The sequence below is a fragment of the Sus scrofa genome, chromosome 15 (assembly GCF_054392235.1).
Source record: "Sus scrofa isolate SSC_HxYL_T2T_F1_AM1 chromosome 15, Sscrofa_HxYL_maternal_Yorkshire_Landrace_v2.0, whole genome shotgun sequence".
NCBI lineage: Eukaryota > Metazoa > Chordata > Mammalia > Artiodactyla > Suidae > Sus > Sus scrofa.
Genome location: NC_139397.1, coordinates 53,225,236 through 53,251,438, shown reverse-complemented (window position 1 = coordinate 53,251,438; position 26,203 = coordinate 53,225,236). Strand labels below are relative to the sequence as shown.

Sequence of the window (26,203 nt, the reverse complement as noted above, 5' to 3'; positions counted from 1 at the left end):
TCACCTTAATAAAATAACCACATTAATACCAAATAATTATTTTGGGGGCAATTTAATAAGATTTGAGTTAAATTATCTTTAAATATTTTGCTAATGTTTCTTTTTGGTTTTAGGAAAGCAAATTTATAGAGTTCTTCCATGACATGAAAAATGACAGGAAACTGCTTGTAACCAATCCTGCTCTTTCATTGATTCTTTGACCAAATACCATATGCCAGATATACTACAAAGGGGAGTATACAGTAGGCAATAAAACAAGCATTGAGGGGAGTAAATGAGAGTCAATAAGCTAGTGTTTACAATGTCTGAAATCACATGAAGGAAACAAAAAAGGTGCTAACATAGTTCATGTGGATCCAGTTCTTTAATTGCCCCTGATGGAACGCTGCAGTGATTAAGTTTTGATTATGTTACACTTTAGTTGAAGCTTCAGTGAATAGAATGCTCTGGCCATGTATAGTGCCAGGACGTGTAATCTAGGAATGGAACAGATTTTCTAAGGTTTTAAACTTGAATAAAGCTTGGCCTTTGGGAGATAGCAAAGTTCTCTCAGTGAGGGCGGGAATGGTATGAGATGAGATGGAGAGTTAATGGGAAGTCAGGTCATCAGGACCTTAGAGTGGGGAGTTAGATTTTATTTGAAGTCTAAGCCACTGAAACTCAGGTGAGGAGCCTGGTTGAATCAATGAGTGTTTATAAAGGATTCTTCTGATTTGTGAGTGGAGAGTCAGTTGAAGGGGAAAATAGAGCAGCTGAAGAGATCAGTAATGAAGGTAATGCAGTAAATCAGACAAGAGCTATTGGCAGCTTAACCTAGGAGGTCAAGAGTGGACATGGAGAAAAATTACTGTATTTTAGAGGGGAGATTATTAGCACTTGCTGATAGATTATATTTCAGAGTAGTAATATAAGAGAGATAGTAAGTGTGAATTCCCAGACTCTTGAATAAGCAATAGGTTGGTAAGTTTTAATGACCTGGCAAAAACCGAGGAGGAATTGGAGAGGAAATCCATCAGTTCCGTTTTAGATGTTAAGAGGGACACTTCATGAAATGTAATGGCAGATACCTTTGGGGAAGAGTTTGATGTGGATGCACACATTCGAGTCCGCAGACCTAGATCATTTTTTTCAGGGTTGGGAGTGGATGAGGATGCTCAGAAAGGAGTATAAGAAGAATATAGAGGAGTATAAGAAGCCCTGAGAACTCAAAACGTTTGGGATTATATATAAGAGAAGTCAGCAAAGGTTACTGGTAATAACAGCTACTGAGGAACGAGAGATAGTAAAGAGCACAGTTTTGATGCAGTGAGAGCAGGGTGAGCCACAGGACAGAGGTGAAGTGTGATGGGGCACAGAAGCATTCCAGGAAGTTGTGTGGACCCAGTCCCCAGTCCTGGTGGACTCACTGTGGGAGCCTTGACAAGTGACTGGGACATGAGGAAGAGTGCTGATCTAGACAGCGCTTTCAAGAATGGAGGCTCTGAAGGAGAGCAGGAAAATGGCAGTAGCTTGTTAGGGCTGTGGACTTAGGAAGGGTTTTCTTCAGCTTGTTGATGGCTTTGTGTGACTTTTTTTTTTTTTTTTTTTTTTTTAATTTGGGAGAACCACTGTTTCCTATGCTAATAAGAACACTACAGGAGAGAGAGAAGGGAAATGAAAGAGAGGGGGAAAGAGAAAGAGAGGGGAGAGAGAAAGAGAGAGGAGACAGGAGAGAGGGAGAGGAGAGGAAGAGAGAAGAAAGGAAGAAAGAGAAGACAGATATGGTAGACAAACAGAGAGAGAGGCTGAACAAGAGGAATGTTGCTAAAACTGGAAGGACCAAGCACCTGTAGCATTACTAGCTTTGGAGATGAGGGAGAAGTGCTTTTTCGTTGGTGGTGGTGGTTTTGTTTTTAAATGACCTGCTATTTAACATCTTTTTTTTTTTTAATGAAGTAGAGGCAGGTTTGTCCACAGATTGCAGGAATGAAGGATCGAAATAAGTGGGCATGGGAGTGAATCGGCATGGAACAAATGAACCAGTGGTGAGCAATGTTAAAGAAACTGTTACTGTGACACTTGTTAAAATGCTAAGGAAGGCTATTCTGTAGAACTTCATCAGAGTTGAGCAAAGCTTTTCCTAAGTAAGTAGTTTGGGACCTGGCTTGATAAGGAAGTGTCTGTGGTTTACCCAAAGCTAAGAGAGACTACCCTCAGGAACACTGCAAATTCTTAATGTGGAATTAGATACAGCAGTAAACTTGCATCATTTTCCTAGCTTGCTTATTTAATGAATGTATTGCCTTTGCATGCACCAGCCATCTGTCATACACACATAAACACACACCTGCACACCCCTTCCAGGGCCAGAATCAGTACTAAAGAAAATAAGTAATTGAATAAATGAATAAAGAGTTTATTTATTTTTTTAAAAACATGTGTAGCGTTTATGCTTTTGCGATTTTGAAAAGAATCCTTAAATAAGTTTTAATTATAAAGAGAAATTTAACAGCTCAAAAGTTAAAAATGCAAAATGGAATTTTTGTGTTTTCAGACACAGTACTTCTAGTTAAATAATTCAACTTTGTTTTACTCAACATTCTTTCATAGCAACAAATTCCCTTCCCTGACACTTTGGTAAATAATCTGGAATCTTTTAGACACAGAAGCACATAAGCAACATGAAATGCTCTGGAATTAATTGCAATATATAAAACAGGTATGCCTTGAAATTAGCAAATTATTTGAAAAAAACAAATTTGAGGATCTTATAATTAACATTCTCAGCTCTCAAAAACTATATGTATATATATATATATAGTTTCTAGCATGTAAACTCAATGGAAGGAGAAACCTTGATTATAAATAGCCTGCCAAAGAGTTCCCGTCATGGCTCAGTGGTTAACAAATCTGACTAGGAGCCAACGAGGTTGAGGGTTCGATCCCTGGCCTTGCTCAGTGGGTTAAGGATCTGCCGTTGCCATCAGCTGTGGTGTAGGTCGCAGACGTGACTCGGACCCCACGTTGCTGTGGTTCTGGCATGGGCCGGCAGCTACAGCTCCAATTGGACCCCTAGTCTGGGAACCTCCATATGCTGCAGGTGCGGCCCTAGAAAAAGAAGAAAAAAAAAAAAAAATAGCATGCCTGGAACAGTATTTGGCACATAGTAGTCATTCAATAAAAGTCACAAAATAATAAAATTTTCCATCCTTCACTATTTATTTAAGTGAATAACAATATGAAAGTATGCTTTGGATATTGAACCTTTTATATAGTTTAATGAATATCTCTTGATATATTTATTGCCCCCATGTTAACTGCTCTTACCATTACTATTACTAAATCATAGCTGTCCTTGAGTGCCTAATATAACAAGATATTCAACTATGTATTTGATTTATATTATTTAATGCCGTCAAATACCTCGTTTATTGCAAAAAATCGTAATTGAAATTACTCACAAAAAGGAAAAAGTGAAGTTGCAAGTAGTTTTTGTATGTCAATGATACTGAAATTAGGGACATTTTGGTATAAGCCAAATAATACACTCAGTATCAAGATGAATTATAAAAATGTTGTACTGTGGTATTGGCATAGGGATGGATAAAAAGACCAATAGAACAAAAGTCCCAAAGCTCGCCCAACATAAAGAGCCATATATAATCCACAGCGAAGGAATTAGGGCAGTGCTATGGCAAAAATACAGGTTTTTCATCAAAAGATGCTGGATCAATTAGATATGGAAAAAAAAAGAGAATCTTGACTTCTACCTCACACTGTACTAAAAAATCAATTCTAAGTTAATTCTAGGTCCAAGTATGAAAAGTAAAATAATAAAGATTCCAGAAGGTAACATAATACTTTCATGACTTTGTGGTAAGATTTTTTTTTAACTGACCATAAAGAAAAATTCAGACATCATTCATATGAGAATTTTTATTCATTAAAAAATACCACTGAGAGAGTAAAATTACAGCTTTCCTAGTGGAAGAAGACATTTACTGTACACATACTTGACAAAGTACTATATCCGGAGTGCATTAAGAAACCTTAAGAATCAACAGCAAATAAAAGAGCCAACAGAAATAAATAAAAAGCTTTTTAGTGGCACTTATTGAAAGAGGGTAATTCAGAGTCCGGATATCATGGAAGAGTATTCAATAGTGTCAGTCATCCAGGGACTGCCTGTCAAAACCACAGCAAGATATTATCCTCTACCTGTGAGAATGGCTGAAATTTAAAACCTGACGCTACTAGTTGTTGGCAAAGATTGGGAGCCAGGGGGCTGGTCTATTGATCTCTCGGGAGTGTACGTTGTAAATTGGAATGACTACTTAGGAAAATGGTATGGACCGTCAACTCTGTTTCTAATTATCTGCCCCTCCAAATACATATTCTGCCCATCAAAAAACAGATAGAGAATATACCGGATACATTGCAGAAGGTCATACAATGGAATATTTGACAGCAGTGACGTCAACCGCTTCACACAATAAAGATGAATGTCCCACACATGATACTGAGAAAGGGACCCAACACAAAATAGTATATGCTGTAAGATGTCTTATGTAAAATTTGAAAAAGATGAAAAACCAATTAAGTTGGTAAAAAACAGAAATGTAGGAATGTAACAAAATGGTAAGATTTGGTGGAGAGTTTTAACTGGGAAGGAGAACAAAAAAAGTTTCGAGCTCTGTATCTTAATCTGGGTATGATTACAAGGATTGATTCAATTTTAGAAAAATCCATCAAACTGTGTCCTTGTGCTCTGTTCACTTTTCTGTGTGATTATTATTTATTATTTTTAAAGTATTATTAATATTACTTTCATAGTAATATTAAATAGCATTAACATAAATTGGTCTTAAAATACCAAAGAAGAAAAAATAAATTTGCTTAAAAGAAATATTATAATACGGAGTTCCTGTTGTGGTTCAGCAGTAACAAACCCGACTAGTATCCCGGAGGACATGGGTTTGATCACTGGCCTCTCTCAGTAGGTTAAGGATCTGGCGTTGCCCCGAGCTGCTGTGTAGATCACAGACACAGCTCAGATCTGGCATTGCTGTGGCTGTGGTATAGGCCAGCAGTTGCGGCTCAATTCAACATCTAGCCTGGGAACCTCCATATGCAGCGGGTGCGCCCTAGAAAAACAAACAAAAAAAGAAATGATAATAACCCATTACATTTTTTCATTTTTTAAAAATTTCATTGTAGTACAGTTGATTTACAATGTTGTATTAATTTCTGCTGTAAAACAAAGTAATTCAGTTATACATGTACACATAGCCATTCTTTTTTAGATTCTTTTTTCCCATATAGGTTATCACAGAATATTGGGTAGTGTTCCCTGTGCAGTACATCAGGTCCCTGTTGACCATCCATTCCACATACAATAGTGTACATGTGCCAGTCCCATCCCTTCCCTCCACCTTTGCCCTTTGGTAGCCGTAGATTTGTGTTATATTTCTATGACTCTGTTTCTGTTTTGTAAATAAGCTTCTTTGTATCATTTTTTAGATTCCACGTAGAAGTGATATCATATAACCCATTACATTTTTTAAATTTCGAGGTAGCTTTCTGAATAAGCGTTTTTGGAAAAAAGTATGTAAAACTTGTTTTGAAATTAGTTGAATCTTCAGCAGAAAAAAATCATAAGCAAAGGAAAATAATTATGAAGCATTTTGAATTTATGATTTACCTAGGAACACTATGTCTAAACTGCTATATTTTCTTATTGTTGTGAAACAAAGGAAAGTGGTTGAGAAATTACTGTGTAAAAAGAAAAATAATGGTATCTTGGCTAATATATCAATCTTCCTAAAATTGTAACAATTACCAAATCCATCTGCTGGTAGTATTTTGGGCCTATTTATTCACTCCTTTTGATGTCTCTAGGGATTTTACCAAGTGAAATTCATGCAAATGTTCCATCTTCTGATGTGTTTTAAGAGGCTAATAAATGACAGTCCCCTCTAACTAAGTTGCAGGGTTTCCCAACAGCAGGGCACTTGACATGTTTGCCTGGATAATTCCTTTCTGTGGGGGTGGTGACTGTCCTGTCCATTATAGAACATTTAGCAGTGTTCTTGGCCTTTGCTAACTGGTACCAGTGGCATCACCCTCACAGCTCTGAAACCAAAAACATCGGCAGACTTTGACAAATGACTCTGGAAGAGGGAGAAATCATCCCTAGTTGAGACTTATGCTGTAAGATAAGTGCTTTTAGGTGAAAGGAAATTTTCTGCAATTTAATTATGTGCATTTCCCTAGGAATTTTCAACTTCAAAAAATTTTTAAACGAGTGCCACACCTATATGCAACATGGTGACTAACTTAAGATTGTTGTTTGAAGTGGTGTTGACATTGAATTGATAGGTTTTTTAGAAACTAAATTCTACTCGTTGGCATTCCAGCACCATTGCCAACATTAATCCTAGATGAATGCATGGCTTCCCACCTCTCATGGACTCTCCGGGTTATCAAAGTTCTCAGGTGGAAGGACAGCTCATGTGCACTTGTGCTTTGTCCCTACATCTGAACAGCCCTTATTCACGCAGAGGAACAAGAGGAAAACTTGTTTTTCAAGCTATGTGTATAAAATGTAGTTGGTCAAGAGCTACTCTCAAGGTCACATCAAGTGTTCATTTCATGTTATGATTCCACAAAACCAAAGAGAATTACAGAACGCAGGTGAAATTCCAAAGCTCTTTCTCACCATGCAACTTCTAGACTCAGAGATCTGGCTTCATTCTTCTGGTAGAGTAAGAAGGGGATGTGTTTTAGGTGTATGAATCATCCAGGGAAGGGGTTTATGCCTGATTGTAGCTCACTGCCTTCAACATTGCACACTCTGCTTTGACTCCCATAGCATCTCAGAATCACTGAATGTCACATAGGTGACTGTTTGCAAATTCATGCATGCTGAAGTTATGTACTGGAACCTCCTAAATGAGCCCTCCAAGATAGAATTCAAAATGAGATTCATTTTTAGATTATTGTAGGCTTTTTTAAATATAACAATTGAATATCCATGTTAAGATAATTTCTGTTTTAAGACACACCAAATCCCTTTGGAAAATAAAAGGAATATATTAACATTCAAGCAAATGACCTCAATATTCTGGAAAACATTGGTGAACATAAAGACTTCAGAAAGCATTGAAAAGAACCTGATATTCATTTGGATACAACTTCTGCCCTAAACATTTTGGTGTGTCTCTGGTTGAGAACTCAGTCTCAGTTACCTGGAACTCTTCAGCATTTTCAGAATAGATTATATATGTGAATGTGCCATTGTTAGCTTGATAATATCTATCCTCAAGATTGTGGTCCTCCAGGGATTCACAAAACAGTGCGATAGTACTGACAAAGCTCAATTGCAAGGTTGCTGCTCATACAGGACAAAAATGCAGAGGACAGATCAAAAGAAATTCTGCCGCTGAAGTGCTACAGTACTCAGAGTTATGGTTCAAGATTCAGTTTACTTAATAAGCAGTCTCTGTACTGTGCTTTTGCTTCCCAAAGATGTTAAAATGACAAGTATTCCCACCCCTGACTACAAGATAGATAATATACTTACACATCAACTATTTAAATCTTCACAAAAACTCATGAAAAAGATAACGTTATTGCCATTTTACAGAGAAAAATGGGGTTCAAATAAATGAAATCTAATGTTAATTAAAATAAGGTCTGTACCCAAGATGAAAATACTTTTGATACTACAGCTTGTTTTTCTTCCACACAAATCTGATATTTAAAATCTAATGGGAATAAGTAAATCAGTCCCTCAATATCAAGTTCTTTTTATACCATTTTGTCTGTGATAGCTTCTGTGTTTGCCAAGGTTGTTTTAAATCAAATAATACATCAAAGTCATGTTCTATGTAGAAATAAGAGTAAATAGAAGGCTGAGATGGGAGTTAATGTTATAGCCTCCCAGTATGCCTAGCAATGATTACTTTTAAATTTTTATTCTGATAATAAAATTTTAATATATGTTCATTATTTAAAATTTAAAATATAGGAGTTCCTATTGTGGCTTAGAGGTCTAAGAACCTAACTAGTATCCATGAGGATGATGGTTCAATCCCTGGCCTCACTCAGTAGGTTAAAGATCCAGCTGTGGGAGTAGGTCACAGATGCAGCTCAGATCCCATGTTGCTGCGGCTATGGCATAGGCCTTCAGCTGCAGCTCCAATTCAACCCCTAGCCTAGAAACTCCCATATGCCACAATTGTGGCCCTAAAAAGAAAAAAGGGGGGGGGATTTTAAATATGGAAATGTATAAAGAACATAATAATTACCTTAATCTTGAAATATGGATAAGATATAACTTTTTTGCTGCATATGTTTTACTCTTGAGACTATGTATACATATATATATAATCTGTCTAGATATAAATATTGTTTTGTGAAAAGATTCTACTACATGTACGAACATTGTGTGTGTGGCTATACTGTGTATAAACTGTGTTCCTCTCCTTTTTCATAGACTATACTATGAACCTTTTTTCATGTCTAAATTATATTTTGGTATCATCGTTTTATAGTGATACTACTTTCTGTGCTAATTTCTGTTCGTACTATATATTATTTAGTCAATTCCTCATTATTATCTGTATGGCTTGTTTTTTTATATTTACTATCATAGACAGTCTCATGATGAATTTACATGTATTTTTGACGTAACGATATTATCACTCCTGTTGAATAGGACATTTAATTCCAAAGTGAATTAGCTGTCCAAAATGGAGCTTGTTTTTAAGGCCCTTCAACTTGAAATAGCACATTTTCCTTGATTAGCTGTACAAATTTATATTCTCATCAGAACTGAAAGAGATGATAGTTTCCTTCACTTTTGCTATCACCAAATACATAGTAATTGTATTTATTCCTTGTGAATATGCAGTTCAAGTCTTTTGCCCATTTTTTGGTTGAAGTATCTGCTTATTTTCTCATTAATGTGTTTATGCAATATTTTAAGAATATTAGTCCTTTTCCATCTGTCATGTATATTGCCAAGACTTTTCCTACTTTATTGACTGTCTTTTATTTTTATAGTGTTTTCTACCATAAAGATAGTTTATGTTTTATTTTTATGTTCACCTTTACAATGTCCCTTTTTCAGACTAAGAGTATAACTTTTATTTTCTAGTATTTTTTCATTTTTTATATTGTATTTTCTCTATTATGAATTATATGCTTAAGTTTTTCTCCTATTCCTCTGTTGGGTAACTTAATATTTTCTCTTATAGATATAATTATTGCTAGAGTTATTTTCCATTATTAAAATTTTAAATTACCAGAGTGATTTGCCTTGAAACTTCAAATAATATTTAATTGAAAGTCTCTCTTCACCACTCTCTTTTTTCTTAGCAGTTTGGTGTGTACCTTTCATTGTGTCATGTACCACTGGTATGTTGTATTGCAGCTGCTTGTGGTAGAGAAAACATTCCTGCCTGTTTTGTGTGAGATTCCTGTGATTCGTTTAGGTCACAAACTGACTTTGATTCTGGAAGAGTCTTGAGGAAAAGAATTCCAGGGACCCACCAATTATAGTCGTACTTTGCTACATATATTCAAGTGCCAGTCACATAAGCAGGGGCCAGCATGGCCCCATTTATGACATTTTCCTCCAGGTAGCAAGGACCACAGATACACCCATGTACTTTTATCACCTTTATCTTCAGTAGTAATCCTATTAGATTTGGAAATATTTTTAATTCTTGAATTTTGTGTCACGTGAGAGATTTCCCTGAGACAAATATTTCATGCACATTTATTTGGGAAACTGTGTGAAAGTATTTTGTCGATTTCATTTAAGCTAATATCTCCTCTCCACCCTACTCTCCATCTATTCAGTAGAACTACACTTGCTATATCAGTTATATCTCCCAGAAGTCCTGGATTAATACCAATGTTTTTTTCTGCCTTTTTTTTTTGTGGGGGGTGGGGGGGTGCGCTGCACCTGCGGCATATGGAAGTTCCCAGGCTAGGGGTCAAATTGGAGCTATAGCTGCTGGCCTACACCACAGACACAGCAATGCAGGATCCAAGCCACAACTGTGACCTATACCACAGCTCACAGCAACCCCAGATCCTTAACCCACTGAGCAAGGCCTGGGATCAAACCCACATCCTCATGGATACTAGTTGGGTTTGTTACTACTGAGCCATGATGGGAACTCCAATATCACTATTTTATAACATAGATCTAAAGAATGAAGTGATATGCTCAATTCACACAATAAAAGAGGAAAAGGGACATGCTGAATTTCATGGCTATGAATTTTATTATCTAATGAGAAGGAACACATTTCATAATCTATCGCCTAAGAGAATCTGTAATGATGTAAGAAAACTACATTAGATTATGTTCCTCAAAATGTAGCGCAGGAGTTCCTGGTGTGGCACAGTGGGGTAAGTATCTAGCATTGCTGCAGCTATGGTGTAGGTCGCAGCGGTGGCTTAGATTCCATCACTGGCACAGGAGGGAGGGGTGGCCATAAAAAATAGATCATTGTACAACTATAAATATGATAAATTCATTGAGTAATAAAAAAAACTAAAAAAATAAAATAAAAAAATTTTAAAGGTGGTATAAAAATTACCTACATCAAAATAAATTGGATTATTAAAAACAGTGGTAAAAAGACTTTCAATTAAATAGGATTTTGATTTTTAAAGCAAATATATATTAATTTTGTACTTCAAAAATTAGAAAGGGAAATCTACAACTTGTTAGAATGTAGACTCCTGGTATCATCCAGGGAGGGGACATGAGGAGGGCAGGTTCCTACATTTTTAACATTCTTCCAATCGATTCCTACCATAGGCTAAACTTTGAGAACCAATGTCCAAAGTATTTAATTACATATTTAGACTTAAAGCTGGGATAATCATTGCTATATAAATATTTGATGATGTATTACACTTCGTACATCAAGTTAAACAATGTCCAGTTTTCCCATAATTTCAAGGTATAATTTAGAAAAATAATTGTATTTTTTGTTAGGTATGGTGACTACTTGAATATAACTCAGAATGCTCTCTCAACTGGATACAGTAATATAATATAGACAGTTAACTGCTTATAAGCAGAATGCATATTCTCTGAACTATTTCATGTCTTTTTCATAACAGAATCAATCTTGATTATCAAGATTTTTTGAAATACTGGAAGCTTCCACCAAAATTTAAGCCTTACAGTGATTCTGTTGTTGAAATTCCATTCTTAATGTGACTGTTGTAAAATAGTTTCCATAAAAATAAGTTTCAAACACCTACTCAGTTGTATTTTATTGATGCCGATAACTGAAAAGGAAGCAAAGCATTTGAATTTCAGTTTAATTTTATTTACATTGGAGGGTAGTAGAAGCTTGAGTAAATGCTCAAACTTACGCATTCACCAGTTTTGTAAAACTATAAATAAAACAAGCTACTTCAGAAATTATTTTTAAAATTATGACTCAGAGTTCCCATTGTGGCTCAGCAGGTTAAGAACCCAACATAATGTCTGTGAGGATGCAGGTTCGATCCCTAGCCTCACTTAGTGGGTTAAGGATCTGGCATTGCCACAATCTGCAATGTAGTTCGAAGATGTGGCTCAGGTCTGGTGTTGCCATGGCTCTCGCATAGGCAGGCAGCTGCAGCTCTGATCCATCCTCTAGCCTGGTAACTTACATATGCCACAGGGGTGGCTGAAAAAGAAAAAAAAAATATTTAAATTATGTCTCAAAATTTTCTGTCCTAAAAACCAAATATGTATTTTACATTTTAATTGTGTTATTTGATTTTAATTGCAATATTGATTCTAATTAAAAGATGAATGTAATTTTACCAGGAAAAGTTAAGTAATTTGAGGAAGATTGGTAATATTTTTAACAGAGATCTAGTATGTATAGCATACACATATGCGTGTGTGTGTGTATAACAAGCCAAAAGCTTTTCTAGTGCATCTGTGTCCAAATCCCTTAGTCTGATAAATAATCGACATTATGTGTTTCTTTGACAGGCTTATGCAGGCAGAGATTTGGAGGAGCAGTTGCGGTCGGTGTCCAGTGTTGATGAACTCATGACTGTACTCTACCCCGAATACTGGAAAATGTACAAGTGTCAATTAAGGAAAGGAGGCTGGCAACATAACAAAGAACAGGCCAGTGCCAATACAAGAACAGAAGAGACTCTCAAATTTGCTGCAGCACATTATAATGCAGAGATCTTGAAAAGTAAGTGTGAGAAAGAAAATATATAATAAGCTTCTTACATCTTCTTAAACTGCCAATCTGGTCCTTTAATTTCAGCCTGTGTAATACAACTGAATACCTTTAAGGGCTGAAAGTAAGGTAAAACAGAAAATGACATTTTCAAAGTATAGAATTTTATGGTTTCACTATGAGTGGTTTAAGATGATTTCTTGAGAAGATAAGGAGTGCATGCCTGTCAACACGCTTTCAATTTTTTAATTGAAGTGATATCCTGTTGCAAAAATTTTAAAACATACAGAAAAATTGTACACACTATACCAGTTTAATTACTTAAACACTCTGTATCATAAAAAATAATTGCACACAGATTTTCTTTAGATTTGGATATAGAAATGCTCAATTTCTAAATCGTCCAAAATCATCTTATCAACTATTCCTTGTTTATTTGTTGCTTCATAGGAAACTGGCTTGAGAGGTGGACTTTGGTAAAACTTCCGATAGGTTTCAAAGAGTCACCAAAAAGTATAATGTTGCACAAAATAGCATAGCATGCATTGGTGGACTACTTTTTAAAAATAACTCTTTGCAGTTCTTAGATACTAACTGCTATTAAGCTTTGAAATAACAAGTTATTTTGAGAACAAAAGCAAACAAAATGATTTCATGATTGAGTAACTGGTAGTTTATACCTTTTATCCAAAAAAAAAAAGCTTTATTTTAGGGGAAGTGGTAGAAAAATAAATTAGACTGTTTAAGAAGTACATCATTTGTACTTCAGTCTTTAAAGAGTCAACAGAGCTATAGGTAAAGCATCAACTCATTGGAAACATAATTCCAGGAAAGGACATGAAAGGAATAGGAAATTTTGACTTTCCTGAAAAAAACTTAGTTCGGGATACATGTCCCAGTTGCTGGAAAACACCTTTGCATTTCAAGTAACTATCACCACATTACCCAGTTACCCAAGGGGTGCCAAATAGCCTGCCTGGAAACAAGTTTTGAATTGAATCCAAAACCAAAGCCATCTTCTCATTATATCTCAGTTTAAAAAGAAAAATTAAACATGTTTTTATATTTGCTTTGAGACCTCAAAAATACTACATATGATAGAAAATGAGCATGATGCTCTCTGCAGATTTTGTAAACATCTATATATTAAATTTTCTTAAGTGAAGAAAACCAAACATAAGTGCTTTAGAATCAATATTCTAACTTATTGTTACCAAAGGGGAAATGATGGGGGAAGGGATGAATTAGATTGGGATTAACATGTACACACCACTATATACAAAATAGATAACAAGGACCTTCTATATAGCACAGGGATATCTAGTCAATATTCTATAATAACCTATATGGGAAAAAAATCCAAAAAGGAGTAGATATATGTGTATGTGTGACTGATTCACTTTGCTATACACCTGAAACTAACACAACATTGTAGGGCAACTATATGCCAATAAATTTTTCAGAAATTCTGTTGTAGATGAAGAAAGCATAACCCTTATATAGCTTGTTATGTTGTAGAAATTATTTTTATTAGAAAATATCTTTAGCTGCTCCGTTAAATATTATGTCATATTCCAATTCACAGGGCAATTTAAGATCCCATCAACTCTTTCTTTAAAATTGTGTATTATACTTAAATCTTAAATTCTGAAATCAAATGTGAGTGACTTCCAACTGCTGTGGGTTTTTCACCTTGGTGGCTTCTGTATAACTTATGGCCTTCCCTATGACTCGACAGGTATTGATAATGAGTGGAGGAAGACTCAATGCATGCCACGGGAGGTGTGTATAGATGTGGGGAAGGAGTTTGGAGCAGCAACAAACACCTTCTTTAAACCTCCATGTGTGTCCGTCTACAGATGTGGGGGCTGCTGCAACAGTGAGGGCCTACAATGCATGAACACCAGCACAAGTTACCTCAGCAAGACGGTAGGTATGCAGCCACACCTGGAGCCTCAGCCCTGGGGCCCTGGCTTCTACTCTGGTCCCTTTAAAATAGTTCAGTTCAATTTAGAGTTGCTTGTATTTTCTGGGGGGAATGAAGTTAATTTTTCAGTAGTTTGTGGTTTTGATGATAGAATCTCACCAAGAAAGTCACTGATGCTTTATGAGCTCTATTTATATAGTGGCATCAAAGGCAAGTGGAGAAAATTATATATATGTGTATAATACGAACATCACAAACGTATTATAAAAGGAATCCTAAATTCTGTGAAGCGTATTATAAAAGAGAATCCTAAATTCTCTTCTCTGGAGGTGAGAGAAGATGAAATACAGTGAGAACTGATTCCATGTGATCTAAAGTAGACAATTTCCATAGACTTGATACTTGTAATAGTCACAATTCTTATAAATTCTGATCTGCAAGGTAGTGATTTTTAAATGTCTAATAAAGGAGTTCTCGTTTCAACATTTCAATCTTTTTGAAGATTTGCAGATTTGGGGAATTAAAAATTTGAAGTTAATTGGGAATGAGGAACTTAATCTTCAGGGTTCTGCCCCAGGACACCCTCCTCTGACTCCACACACTGTCCTTCCTCAGCTTCTCCTTTTGTTCTTCACGGTGGTCACTCCCAAATCTTTATCTCCAGCTCGGACTTCAGCCGGTTTCCATACAACCTGCTCGGTCTTGTGACTTGGCTTCTCTCAGATAGGTCACAGTCAGCCTGTGTCTCACAGGAGTGATGACCTGCTCCCAAACCCCCACCCAGCCCTCACAAAAAAACAAACAAGTCAATACATCTTTTTCTTTTTCCCGTGTTCTCTTAGTAAATGATGTCATTCTTCTAGTTGGTGAGTCCAATTATTCATCCTTTCACTCTAAGCCCAGTCAATAATTCCTATTAAATCTACCTTTAGACATCTCTAGAACCCATCAGTGTCTTTATTCTGCTGACCACACTCTGATCTGGACCACATTCATCAATCACCTGGACCGTTACAGGTGGACCAGCCTACCTGGGATCCGACTTCCATTCTCACTTCCCTCTAATGCCTTTACCACATTACAGCAGTGAGTTTTTTCTAAATGATAAATCAAACACTGCTCAAAATCCTTGAGTAACATTTCATATTGACACTGAGCCAGTGCACAGCGAGTGTACAATAAAATGGCCTTTTCTAATTGGATTGCTCAGGCTAACATCTGTTCTGATCAGTGGATGCAGACTCTCCAAGTTGTTAAATATTTTGAATAGCACTCCTCTTTAGATGCCTTCTTTAGGTTAAGTCCTTTACATGGTTTTCTGAGTCCTTCATGATCAGCTGCCATCTAAATCTGTAGCCCCAATCATCACTGCTCTTTCTCTCAAATATTATTTTCTGCAAGTACCTGAACTCCTTTACCTCTTAAATTATATCAAAATATCCTACCTCTAAGTCATTCTAATATTGTACCCTGGGCGAGAAACATCTTCTTATATTTCATTCTCACATCTCCACTTACCTAGCTCATTTCTACTCCTCCTTGGACCTAGACATAACTGTCACCATCACAGCATCCTTCCTGGGCTTTTGCATCCTCACCTAATCTGTCTATCAGATTATTTCATTCTCCAGGCTCTAAATTCCTATGACAGCAAAGTTTGTGTTTGGTTATGACCATGAGGCAGAACAGTGCAGTTGTTGGCACACAGTAAACAGCAGGTACTAATAGCAGCTTGTAAAAGCTTGCACTTTAGGTAACAAACATTCTTTCCTGAGTGTGACAGTTTTATTATATTTTCAATGTAGTATAAATGGGAACATGTGATGATTGCTGTCAAACATAAAAGAAAGATTCTTACTGATATTTTCTGAAGAAAAAAAGCTTTCTCTTTGTTACAGGAATTCCAGACACATCTTTTGGCAACAAGTCACCAATTAGAATCATGTAAACTATAAGGACAGTGTACCTTAAGTAATATAAAACCCAAGTTTTTTTATTGAAACTTCATAGAAAAGTTTTTATGGGGCTCCATGAAGGGCAGGTTATCAGTGTGTGTGAAGAAGCCAGCCATTAGCTGAAAAGTAAAACCACATGCACGAAGCATTCCAGAGCAAGCTAATCGATAACAACTGCTTCAAAGACCTTCCCAACTAATATCTGAGTGACTTTGAAAAGTTACACAGATCGGATGTCTTCTTGACCTCTTTCCTAAACGCTTTAAGCGGATTTTCTTATGAGAAGTTGTATGTTTAAGACATACAACCAAAAAGCCAAAAGTGAATTTTGCAGAATGTCAGTTATTTGATGGCTAAAAGTAGAAACAGAAGAAAGTCATCTGCTTTCAAGCTAAACATTTGGATAAAAGGTTATTTAAATGTTGGTATTATTGTTAAATCATTTCACTGAAGATAGGAATGAAAAAGGAACTGCTGAATCCATGGGGTTTCCTTGAACATCTTGGGGTTAAGACCAAAGAAACTGTATGTGTTCATTTGTGTGGATGGAAAAAGCAGCTCAGTCTGGGTACTAAACGTCCTTTTCTCATTCTAATGTACATGAACCACATTATTTAAAATCCTCTGTTGCCATCTTAAAAAGAAATAGCTATTCTATTTTTGTGCTATTTTATAAGTAAATGCTATAAGCATATGTATTATCAAAAGTGTTTCAAATTATATTTGAGTTAAAGTGTTTCCTAAAATTGTCTTTTACTGCAAAATTCACTTAAACTTAAGTAAAATGTGCAACTCTTGAATGAAACTTAAAAGTATTATTTTACACTGTCAACAGAGACAGTTCTTCCATTAATTAAACAGAACACTAGCAGTCTAAAGGATTAATTTATTACATTCATATGTATTTAACAAGTGGAATGCGATTTGTTTTCAATCTTTAACTAAGTAATGTTTGGCAAACATAGTTGTTGGAAATCAAGTTTTATCCAGATGTGGAAAAAAGCTCTATATCAATACCAGTTGTCAGGAGTTTCTTTAAGAATAACATTTGCCTTAAGAAGAAAATTAGCGCCAGTTACACGTTTTTCCAAATCACAGTGCTGATCATGTCCACCAATTTTATTCAGTATTTCTGAAACTCCTGAATTGGGGTTTTTATTTTAATTGTAGTACTGTATGCACATTTTATGTATAAAAACATGTAAAATTAATTCAATACCAGATGTAAATCTGTTAGGACCAGCTGTCTCATGTTCTTCCCAGACCCAATTTAAGTTCCATAGACATTTGATAGCTGGCCATGTGGTTAGTATACTCAGTTGAAATGTTAAAAATAAAGCCTCAATTTTTATCTTTTCCAATTTTTAGGGATTTTTTTCTTTAAATGTTGTGTGTAGTTTTTCTATCTGATTTTACAGTTATTAATCATGCTCTCTGAAGGCTAGAGATTATGTCTCCACTTAATTAACAGAATCCAGGTTAGAATATTTACATTAAATATGGCAGTGAGATGTTATGCTCTAGGGAGGAACTACTCATATTTTGAGAGAGAAAATGTTGTAAAGGAAGGCATTTTTAGTGTCATATTTGTATCCACACAATCTTTAGAATTTAGTACTAAACTGTAATCCAGGATCTTCTCAATAGGGAAGGTGTACACCTTTTTTCTTGAATAGACTGCAAGATAAGTAGAAATAGGAATTGTTGCTTTACAACTGTTGCTATGCTGGTGTAAACAACCTATTGTTTCAAATGTGTCTTTATTTGAAGTCCATTCTTGTTGGTGGGAGTGGACTATTAAATATTCTTATTAAAGAATTCCAGTAGATAGCAAATGGGAACATCTCATTTGGAAAGTTTGTCATTTCCTCTTGTTTATTACAGTTTTAAGAATACACAATCAAAAAAAATTTTTTTTTGATTTTCATCCTTGCTTAAATGCCTTCTTTATGTAAGTTCTTTTGATCTTCTCCAAAACCAGCAACTCTTTTAATAGGCATATAGTGATACTATATATGCATAGTCTCCATAATGAAGTCTATTATTATTTAGGTCCTAACTGGTATAGAGCTAATGTCATCTATTGTTCAAGAACAATTCACTTTATGGCATAAAACTATTTTAGGAAAATCATCATGTTCAAAATATCAAGCTGTAATTATCATAATCACTTAGTATTCACTAGGTACATATATATACATGGAATTATTAGCTAAGCTGAACATAGCACATACATTTTGCACTCTATGAGCTTAAATCTAAAATATAGGAGTTCCTGTCATGGCTCAGTGGTTAACGTATCCGACTAGGAACCATGAGGTTGCAGGTTTGATCCCTGGCCTTGCTCAGTGGGTTAAGGATCCGGTGTTGCCGTGAGCTATGGTGTAGGTTACAGACATGGCTCAGATCCCGCGTTGCTGTGGCTCTGGTGTAGGCCAGTGGCTACAGCTCCGATTCGACCCCTAGTCTGGGAACCTGCATATGCCGCAGGAACGGCCCAAGAAAGGGCAAAAAGACAAAAAAAAAAAAATATATATATATATATATAGTACTGTTAGGTATACATTAAAGCACAGAACAATCTGACAGTAGTATAAGGTTTTAATTGTATTAAAAGACAAAGAATTTATTCATTGTTTCCAATACTTTTGGATAGACCTGGATTCTTTTGAGAGAAAATTATAGTCACTGGGTTGGTTCAGGTAGGTCTTTGTATAACAACAAGCACAGATTTCCTAAAGGGGTTAAACTACAGGTTCTTGCTAACACCATTTGTGGTAAACTATTTGCTGTCTTTCATATTCTAACCTAGCATCATTATATAGGGAGAGTTTTTTCCTAATTTACCCTCATTGTTAGTTTTGCTTAACAACTACGACTTGCATAGGGACAAGAATCATTGATTGATAACTGTTATCTTAAGAGTCTAGCAAGGCACTTGGTATCTTATAGATTCTCAATAGTTATTGAAAGCTAAACAAGGAAAGATTTTAAATTAAAAAATTGCAATTCTTCTAACAAAGATTCAATTCAATTTTGAAGAAGAATCATCTGAACAATACTGCCTTGAAATCACCAATCACTTCATCTATACCTATTGTATACCTATCTATACCTATTGTATAGATGAAGAGGCTAAGAGGGGTTAGAGAATGTTTCCAAATTGGCGAGGCAGGACTCTAGTTAATGTCTGTCTGTTTTTAGGACTGAAATCTTTGTTCTTCTTATGTCTCTAGTAGAAAAGAAAAGTTGCCAGTTACTTGAAAAGTTTCTTTATTAAGAGACAGATGTGAATTTATAATATAATTCTAATTATTAATTTTTTTAAGTTCAAAAAATTTTGCGTTTTCTGATCACATACTACCTGATTAGGAGAAAAACCCTGTGGGCATTCTCAGTAATGTAAGGATTAAGGAATTCCCATTGTGGCTCAGTGGTTAAGGAACCCAACTAGTATCCATGAGGATGAGGGTTCCATCCTGGCCTTGCTCAGGTGGTTAAGGGTACGGCGTTGCCTTGAGCTGTGATGTAGGTCACAGATGCGGCTCAGATCCCAAGTTGCTGTGGCTGTGGTGTAGGCCAGCGGCTACAGCTCCAATTAGACCCCTAGCCTGGGAACCTCCATATGCCGCAGGTGCAGCCCTAAAAAGACAAAAGGCAAAAAAAAAAAAAAAAAAAAAAAAAAAAAAGGAAGGAAGGAAGGAAGAAAAAGTAATATAGGGATTAAATATAACTATAAAATTCACAAACTGGTCCGTAAAGAAGAAAATGGAATTTAATTATTAAAAAAGAGTAGAATCTGTACTTAATCATTTTCAATTAAAAACGAAGTCAATTGATATCTATACTATTGATAAAAAAAGTCAATCAATATCTATACTAGTATGGAAATAAAATAGAAAAGGAGAAACTCCTTTAATTTACAACACAACCTATTATAGGTACAGTTAAGTCTTAATGCCCACACATATGGCACGCTCTCAGTAGATGTTCCTAATTTTTCTAAAGTTTTAGATGAATAAAATTCAGTTATCAAAAATCATTCCTTTTGATATTGGTCAAAGGTATTTTTCTCTGGACCCTCAAATTTTTTCCACACTGTCAGAGTCAAGTAGAGAATTAAGGAAGCTACCTGAAAAACTCAGGTCAAAATTTGGAGGTGGAAGATGTGTTTCAAGAGAAGTGTTTTTATTTCAATTTTCTATTTACTCCTTTTGATCAAATTAACTGAATTTAGCTGGCCAATTGCCTTCTTAGACTCAAACAGGAAACATTTCTATAATATAAATAATTAAAATCTTATTTTCCTTTAATAAGTTCAACTATAAATAATTTTTCTATCAACCTGCACCATAGTTTTGTTTATTCAGGAAAAAAAAAAAGAAGTTCTCTAAATAGTGATTTTTTTTTTAGTGCTTCTTTATCTGTCCCTTTATCCTTATGATCAGTGTATTCACCAACACAAATTCCTTCCACCTTTTGAAAGATACGGACAAGCTTATTTTACCAGTAAGGTGCATTTTACTTACCTCCATCTCACTAAAATATTCTCCAAAGCCTAGTTCCTGAATACACACCTGGTACTTTGGGGCAGGTCCCAATGGTGGGTGCTATCCACCCAGGAATGGCCAACAGTTGTCCATGATCTTCATAACTTTCACCATGATCTCTTTCCCCTGTGGAACCCATGCCAGGGTGGAATCTGGAACAGAAGCCATCTTTGAAAGAAGGAAGGATGCTGCTGAGGGTTAGGAGTGGGAAAACATCATTAATTCTTCTAACATAGCTGTTATCTCAAGGAGTGCCTTATCGTTCACCATCAGACCCTGCTCTGCCTCATGTCACTTGAGATAATGCCAAATCCTGCAGTGATTACAAGTGTTCTGTAAGCAGCTTTGTCCCTGTGGCCTCAGCCATCTGGTCCCTTTCTTTCCAGTCTGTGAGGCCTCTTCTTTCAGCCTTTGGCCCCTGCCTGGCCACCCCTTAGGCTACTCTGGCCCCCAGTTTTCTCCACTCAGTCCTTATGGACTTGACAACATTGGACCTTGTGACCACACACACCTTTCTGAAGCTCTCTTCTCTTTATTCAGCTTCCCTTAGCTTAACAATACCCTCTCCTGGGTCTCCTCACCAGGTCAGACTTCTTTCCAGACATATTTACTAGTTCATTTGCCTTTTTCACCCCTTAACTGTTACTGTTGCCCACGTTTCTGTTGTTAGACATGTCTTCATTGAGAATGATTTCACCAAGTAATCTTATCAATGCTCAAGACTTCATTTCCAACTTTAATACCAATGGCCTTTACTTTTTTCCTTTTTCTTTTTTTTTTATTGTTATTTCCCCAATACAATTTTTTCTTCTACTATTCAGCACAGTGACCCAGTTACACATACGTGTATGTGTTTTTTTTCTCCCATTATCATGCTCCATCATAAATGACTAGACTTAGTTCCCAGTGCTACACAACAGGATCTCATTGCTAATCCATTCCAAAAGGAATAGTTTGCATCTATTAACCCCAAGCTCCCAATTCATCCCACTCCCTCCCCCTCCCCCTCTCTCTAGGCAACCACAGGTCTATTGTCCAAGTCCATGAGTTTCTTTTCTGTGGGAAGGTTCATCTGTGCCGTATATTAGATTCCAGATATCAGTGATATCATGTGGTATTTGTCTTTCTCTTTCTGACTTACTTCATTCAATATGAGAGTCTCTAGTTCCATCCATGTTGCTGCAAATGGCATTATTTTGTTCTTTTTTGTGGCTGAGTAATATTCCATTGTGTATATATACCACATCTTCCTAATTCAGTCTTCTGTTGATGGACATTTGGGTTGTTTCCATGTCTTGGCTATTGTGAAGAGTGCTGCAGTGAACATGAGGGTGCATGTGTCTTTTTTAAGGAGCGTTTTGTCTAGATATATGCCCAAGAGTGGGGTTGCTGGGTCATATGGTAGTTCTATGTATAGATTTCTAAGGTACCTCCATACTGTTCTCCATAGTGGCTGTACCAGCTTGCATCCCCACCAACAGTGCAGGAGGGTTCCCTTTTCTCCACACTCCCTCCAGCATTTGTTATTTGTGGACTTATTAATGATGGCCATTCTGACTGATGTGAGGTGGTATCTCGTGGTAGTTTTGATTTGCATTTCTCTAATAATCAGGGATATTGAGCATTTTTTCATGTGCTTATTGGCCATCTGTATATCTTCCCTGGAGAAACGTCTATTCAGGTCTTTTGCCCATTTTCCCATTGGTTGATGGGATTTTTTGCTGTTGAGTTGTGTAAGTTGTTTGTATATTTTAGAAACAACTTATATTTATATTAAGCCCTTGTCAGTCACATCATTTGACACTATTTTCTCCCATCCTGTAAGTTGTCTTTTTGTTTTCCTTTGCTGTGTGAAGCTTGTCAGTTTGATTATGTCCCATTGGTTTGTTTTTGCTCTTATTTCTGTTGCTTTGGGAGACTGACCTGAGAAAACATTTGTAAGGTTGATGTCAGAGAATGTTTTGCCTATGTTCTCTTCCAGGAGTTCGATGGTGTCTTGTCTTATATTTAAGTCTTTAAGCCATTTTGAGTTTATTTTCGTGCACGGTGTGAGGGTGTGCCAATGGCATTTAAATGGCTCCCCTAAGCCCTAAGTTCATACATTGAACTGCCAATTAAACATAAATTTTTAGGCTTTTGTGACCAGACCTGTACATCTTCCTATTATTTCCACCATGACAGAGTTTAATTTATAAATTATGTAAATGCAAAAATTAAATAAGCAATTCATAAAAAGTTGTTTATTTTCTGAACCTCTTTATTTATTCTTTAATGCTAGTCTTAATGTAGGGTCCAGAGGTGTCATAAGAAGTAGAAAAATTGTAGTATTTATAGATAGTTCAGAATTATATCTCTTAAAATAGTTACACATAGGGAAAGGATTTCTGCCATTATGATATTTTACCTAATAAAAGACTTCATCCAAACTACATGAACAAACGTCTTTTTAAAAGAGAAGAAACTGGTCAAAATTATAATACTGGAATAAATTAAATTAAAATTAAATTACTATACTGATCTTGTCAAGCACTTAATGGACAGGATTTCACTTTTACCATTATTAATAACAATAATTTAGATTTTAAGAAAACTTGGAATTTAAGTCCTCTTTGTTTTATTTAATCACTAATTTATTTGTATGTTGAACTTAAAACATTGTTTTTGTGGAAAAACAAAAAGAAGGGGAAAGAAGAGGAAAACTGAAGTTCTCCATGAATGAGACATTCAGCATGATATTTTATTTAAATGAAATATTGAAACTATTCCACTGCCCTGTCTTAAGCTAATAGTTTCATAATGCCTTTGTCAAAATAGCAGAAACGATGTTTATCTGCCAAATAATGCTTTTAAAAATAAATTCATATCTCAGAAAAATGCAAAATTACTTCAAGTTGAAATTTAATTTGGAATGAAAATCAGTTTTACATCTGTGTATTTTATGCCTGTGTATTCATTTACATAAAATAGGATTTAACCAAACATTTCTAGGTTGTGTGGCCAGTAGTTTTGCCCTTATATCACAAACATTTTTGTATCTGTGATAACTTTTAAACCCCTGGAATAATCTAGAACTCTGAAACAGCCCCTTTTTCCTTGAACACATCGGTCTGTCACATCTCTGCTCTATAATCATTGGTTGGTTATCAAAATTCTAATATGCTTATAATAGTGACATGACATAAACATATGGACTGTTTATTACTCTGATAAAGGATACTGATTGGACACAAAACAGTTTTCCCATTGTAATCATAGGAACTTGAGCATCCTGCATATAATATGTGGTGCCACCTAATCATAAAGAGTTCATTTCACTCTTTTTGGGCTCCAACATTTACCATAAAAATGCTTTATAGAATCTATGTAATTTTTTCTTCTTTTTGTCCCTTCTTTGTAGTTGTTTGAAATTACAGTGCCTCTATCTCAAGGCCCCAAACCAGTAACAATCAGCTTTGCCAATCACACTTCCTGCCGATGCATGTCGAAGCTGGATGTTTACAGACAAGTCCATTCCATTATTAGACGTTCCCTGCCAGCAACACTACCACAGTGAGTATGAATTAAATCTGGTGTTTTTTTCCTTCATTTTCTGCTAATATAAAGTTATTTCCAAGTAAACACAATTGATTAAAAGAATTTTTGTGAAATTTGCTGTACTTCTGCATCAAATGAAAAAATAAGACATATTTAAAAGTGTACCATGAACATACAATTAAACTGAAGCAGGAAAAGCCATGTTGTAGACAAAATAGCTTACAACATAAAAGAAGTATTTCTATGGAATGGCACACATGCCACCAACATTCATCAGTCAGGAAATCCAGGTGTGCAAACTCATAGATGTTGTTAGAACTGAAAATATTTGAGCCTAAGGTTTTTGGTACAAAACAAAAAGTAAATATAAATAAATTATTTTGCATCTATTAGCATTCAGTTGCCTGTTTTCAATCTCAATTTGTTTTTCTCTATATATCTATTCATATTTCATTTCAGTAAGGATTAAATATTAAAATGTTGATTATAATTGAAATATTTTTATCTTAATATTACTTCAAATTAACATTGAAAGTAACATTCATTATTCAGATTTACTCCTCTGCCTGTTTCTTAATTTGATAAATGATAGCATATGCTCTGTTAGATCTTATAGAAGGGTCTGGATAGAGCATCATGTATTGACTCTGTGAATAGTTAATAATGAATCATTGTGCATGGAGTTCCTGTTGCGGTTCAGCAGATTAAGGACCCAACATAATGTCTCTGAGGATGTGGGTTCTACCCCTGGCCTCACTCACTGGGTTAAGGATCCTGCCTTGCTGCAAGCTGTAGCCATAGATGGCAGATGGGGCTTGGATACAGGGTTACTGTGGTTGTGGCATAGTTCAGCAACTGCAGCTTCATTTTCATTTCAACCCCTTAGCTTGGGAACTTCCTTATGCCACAGGTGCGGCCATAAAAAGCAAAAAAAAAAAAAAAAAAGAATCCTTGTGCATTGCCATCTGAGAGTGAAGAACTTTCTGCTTTCTGTCAGCAAATGAGGATACAACTCTTTGTTCTTTAGGATAGCCAGTGCATGTGGAATGTGCATGTAAATAAGCATTATATAACTCCAACATTTATAACAAAAGTATAAGTAAATTGATGAGGCAACATATATATTATAAATTTTTTTAGAAACCTTGTATCTTATTTATTTAATTAAAATAATTTTTTTTGGCCAGAAAGTTCCTGGGCCAGGGATCAAACCCACTCCATAGAAGTAACCAGAGCCACAGCCGTAATGATGCCAGATTCTTAACCCACTAGGTCACAAGGGAACTCCAGAAACCTTGCATTTTAGGGGTCTTGGCAATAAACATGATGTGCTAATAGCAGTTTTCCCAGTTGCATCTCTTTGTGCTGCTTTACTTTTTATTGGGCGGAGGAGGGAGTGGGGTGGTGCACACACTTGGCATGCAAAAGTTCCCAGGCCAGGAATCACACTTGAGCTACAGTAGTGACAGTGCCAGATCCTTAACTATTAGGTCACCAGGGAACTCCCCTGCTGCTTCACTTAGTGTAACTGATAGAAGGCTTTATCTTTCCAAGGATACTTTAGGGAAAACTTAAGGCTAGCCTCATTTGACTGACAAAAAGAAAAGATCTTACAGACATCTGTGAATAAATTCATGCAAGTGGAGACAGTAACCCTTGAAACAGTAGGTGGGATTTAATTTTTGCAGCCCTGGGAGTTCTGTTCACCTCTTCACCTCTCCCCCTTGGCAACTCATCCATTCTAAGAACTTCAGTCATTATCTCTGGGCTGATGGCTTCCAAAATTGCAGCTCAGGATCTGAGCATATTGCTGATTTATAATATTTTATCTAAATCTCTTTTATATAGTTGTGTTTATAATTATATTAGACAAGATGGGTACAAAATCAAGATGTGTTAAGTCCCTTTATTTACCTCTACATTATTCATAGCCTCTCATATTCTTGTAGGCCTTGAAATCACATAGTTGTCATTAATTATTTATTTTCCTTATATCATACCCAGACACTATAGATTATTTTGTGGGGGACGGGATAC

General features: G+C 35.8%; 1 protein-coding gene across 1 annotated transcript in view; it reads left to right on the top strand.

Moving 5' to 3' along the window:
- VEGFC (vascular endothelial growth factor C) overlaps positions 1-26,203 on the top strand; it is a 93,954-nt gene that overhangs the window by 51,836 nt on the left and 15,915 nt on the right. Inside the window, 3 exon segments of the mRNA NM_001445462.1 lie at positions 11,999-12,212; positions 13,939-14,129; positions 24,030-24,181. Coding sequence (NP_001432391.1) covers positions 11,999-12,212; positions 13,939-14,129; positions 24,030-24,181 — 557 coding nt within the window.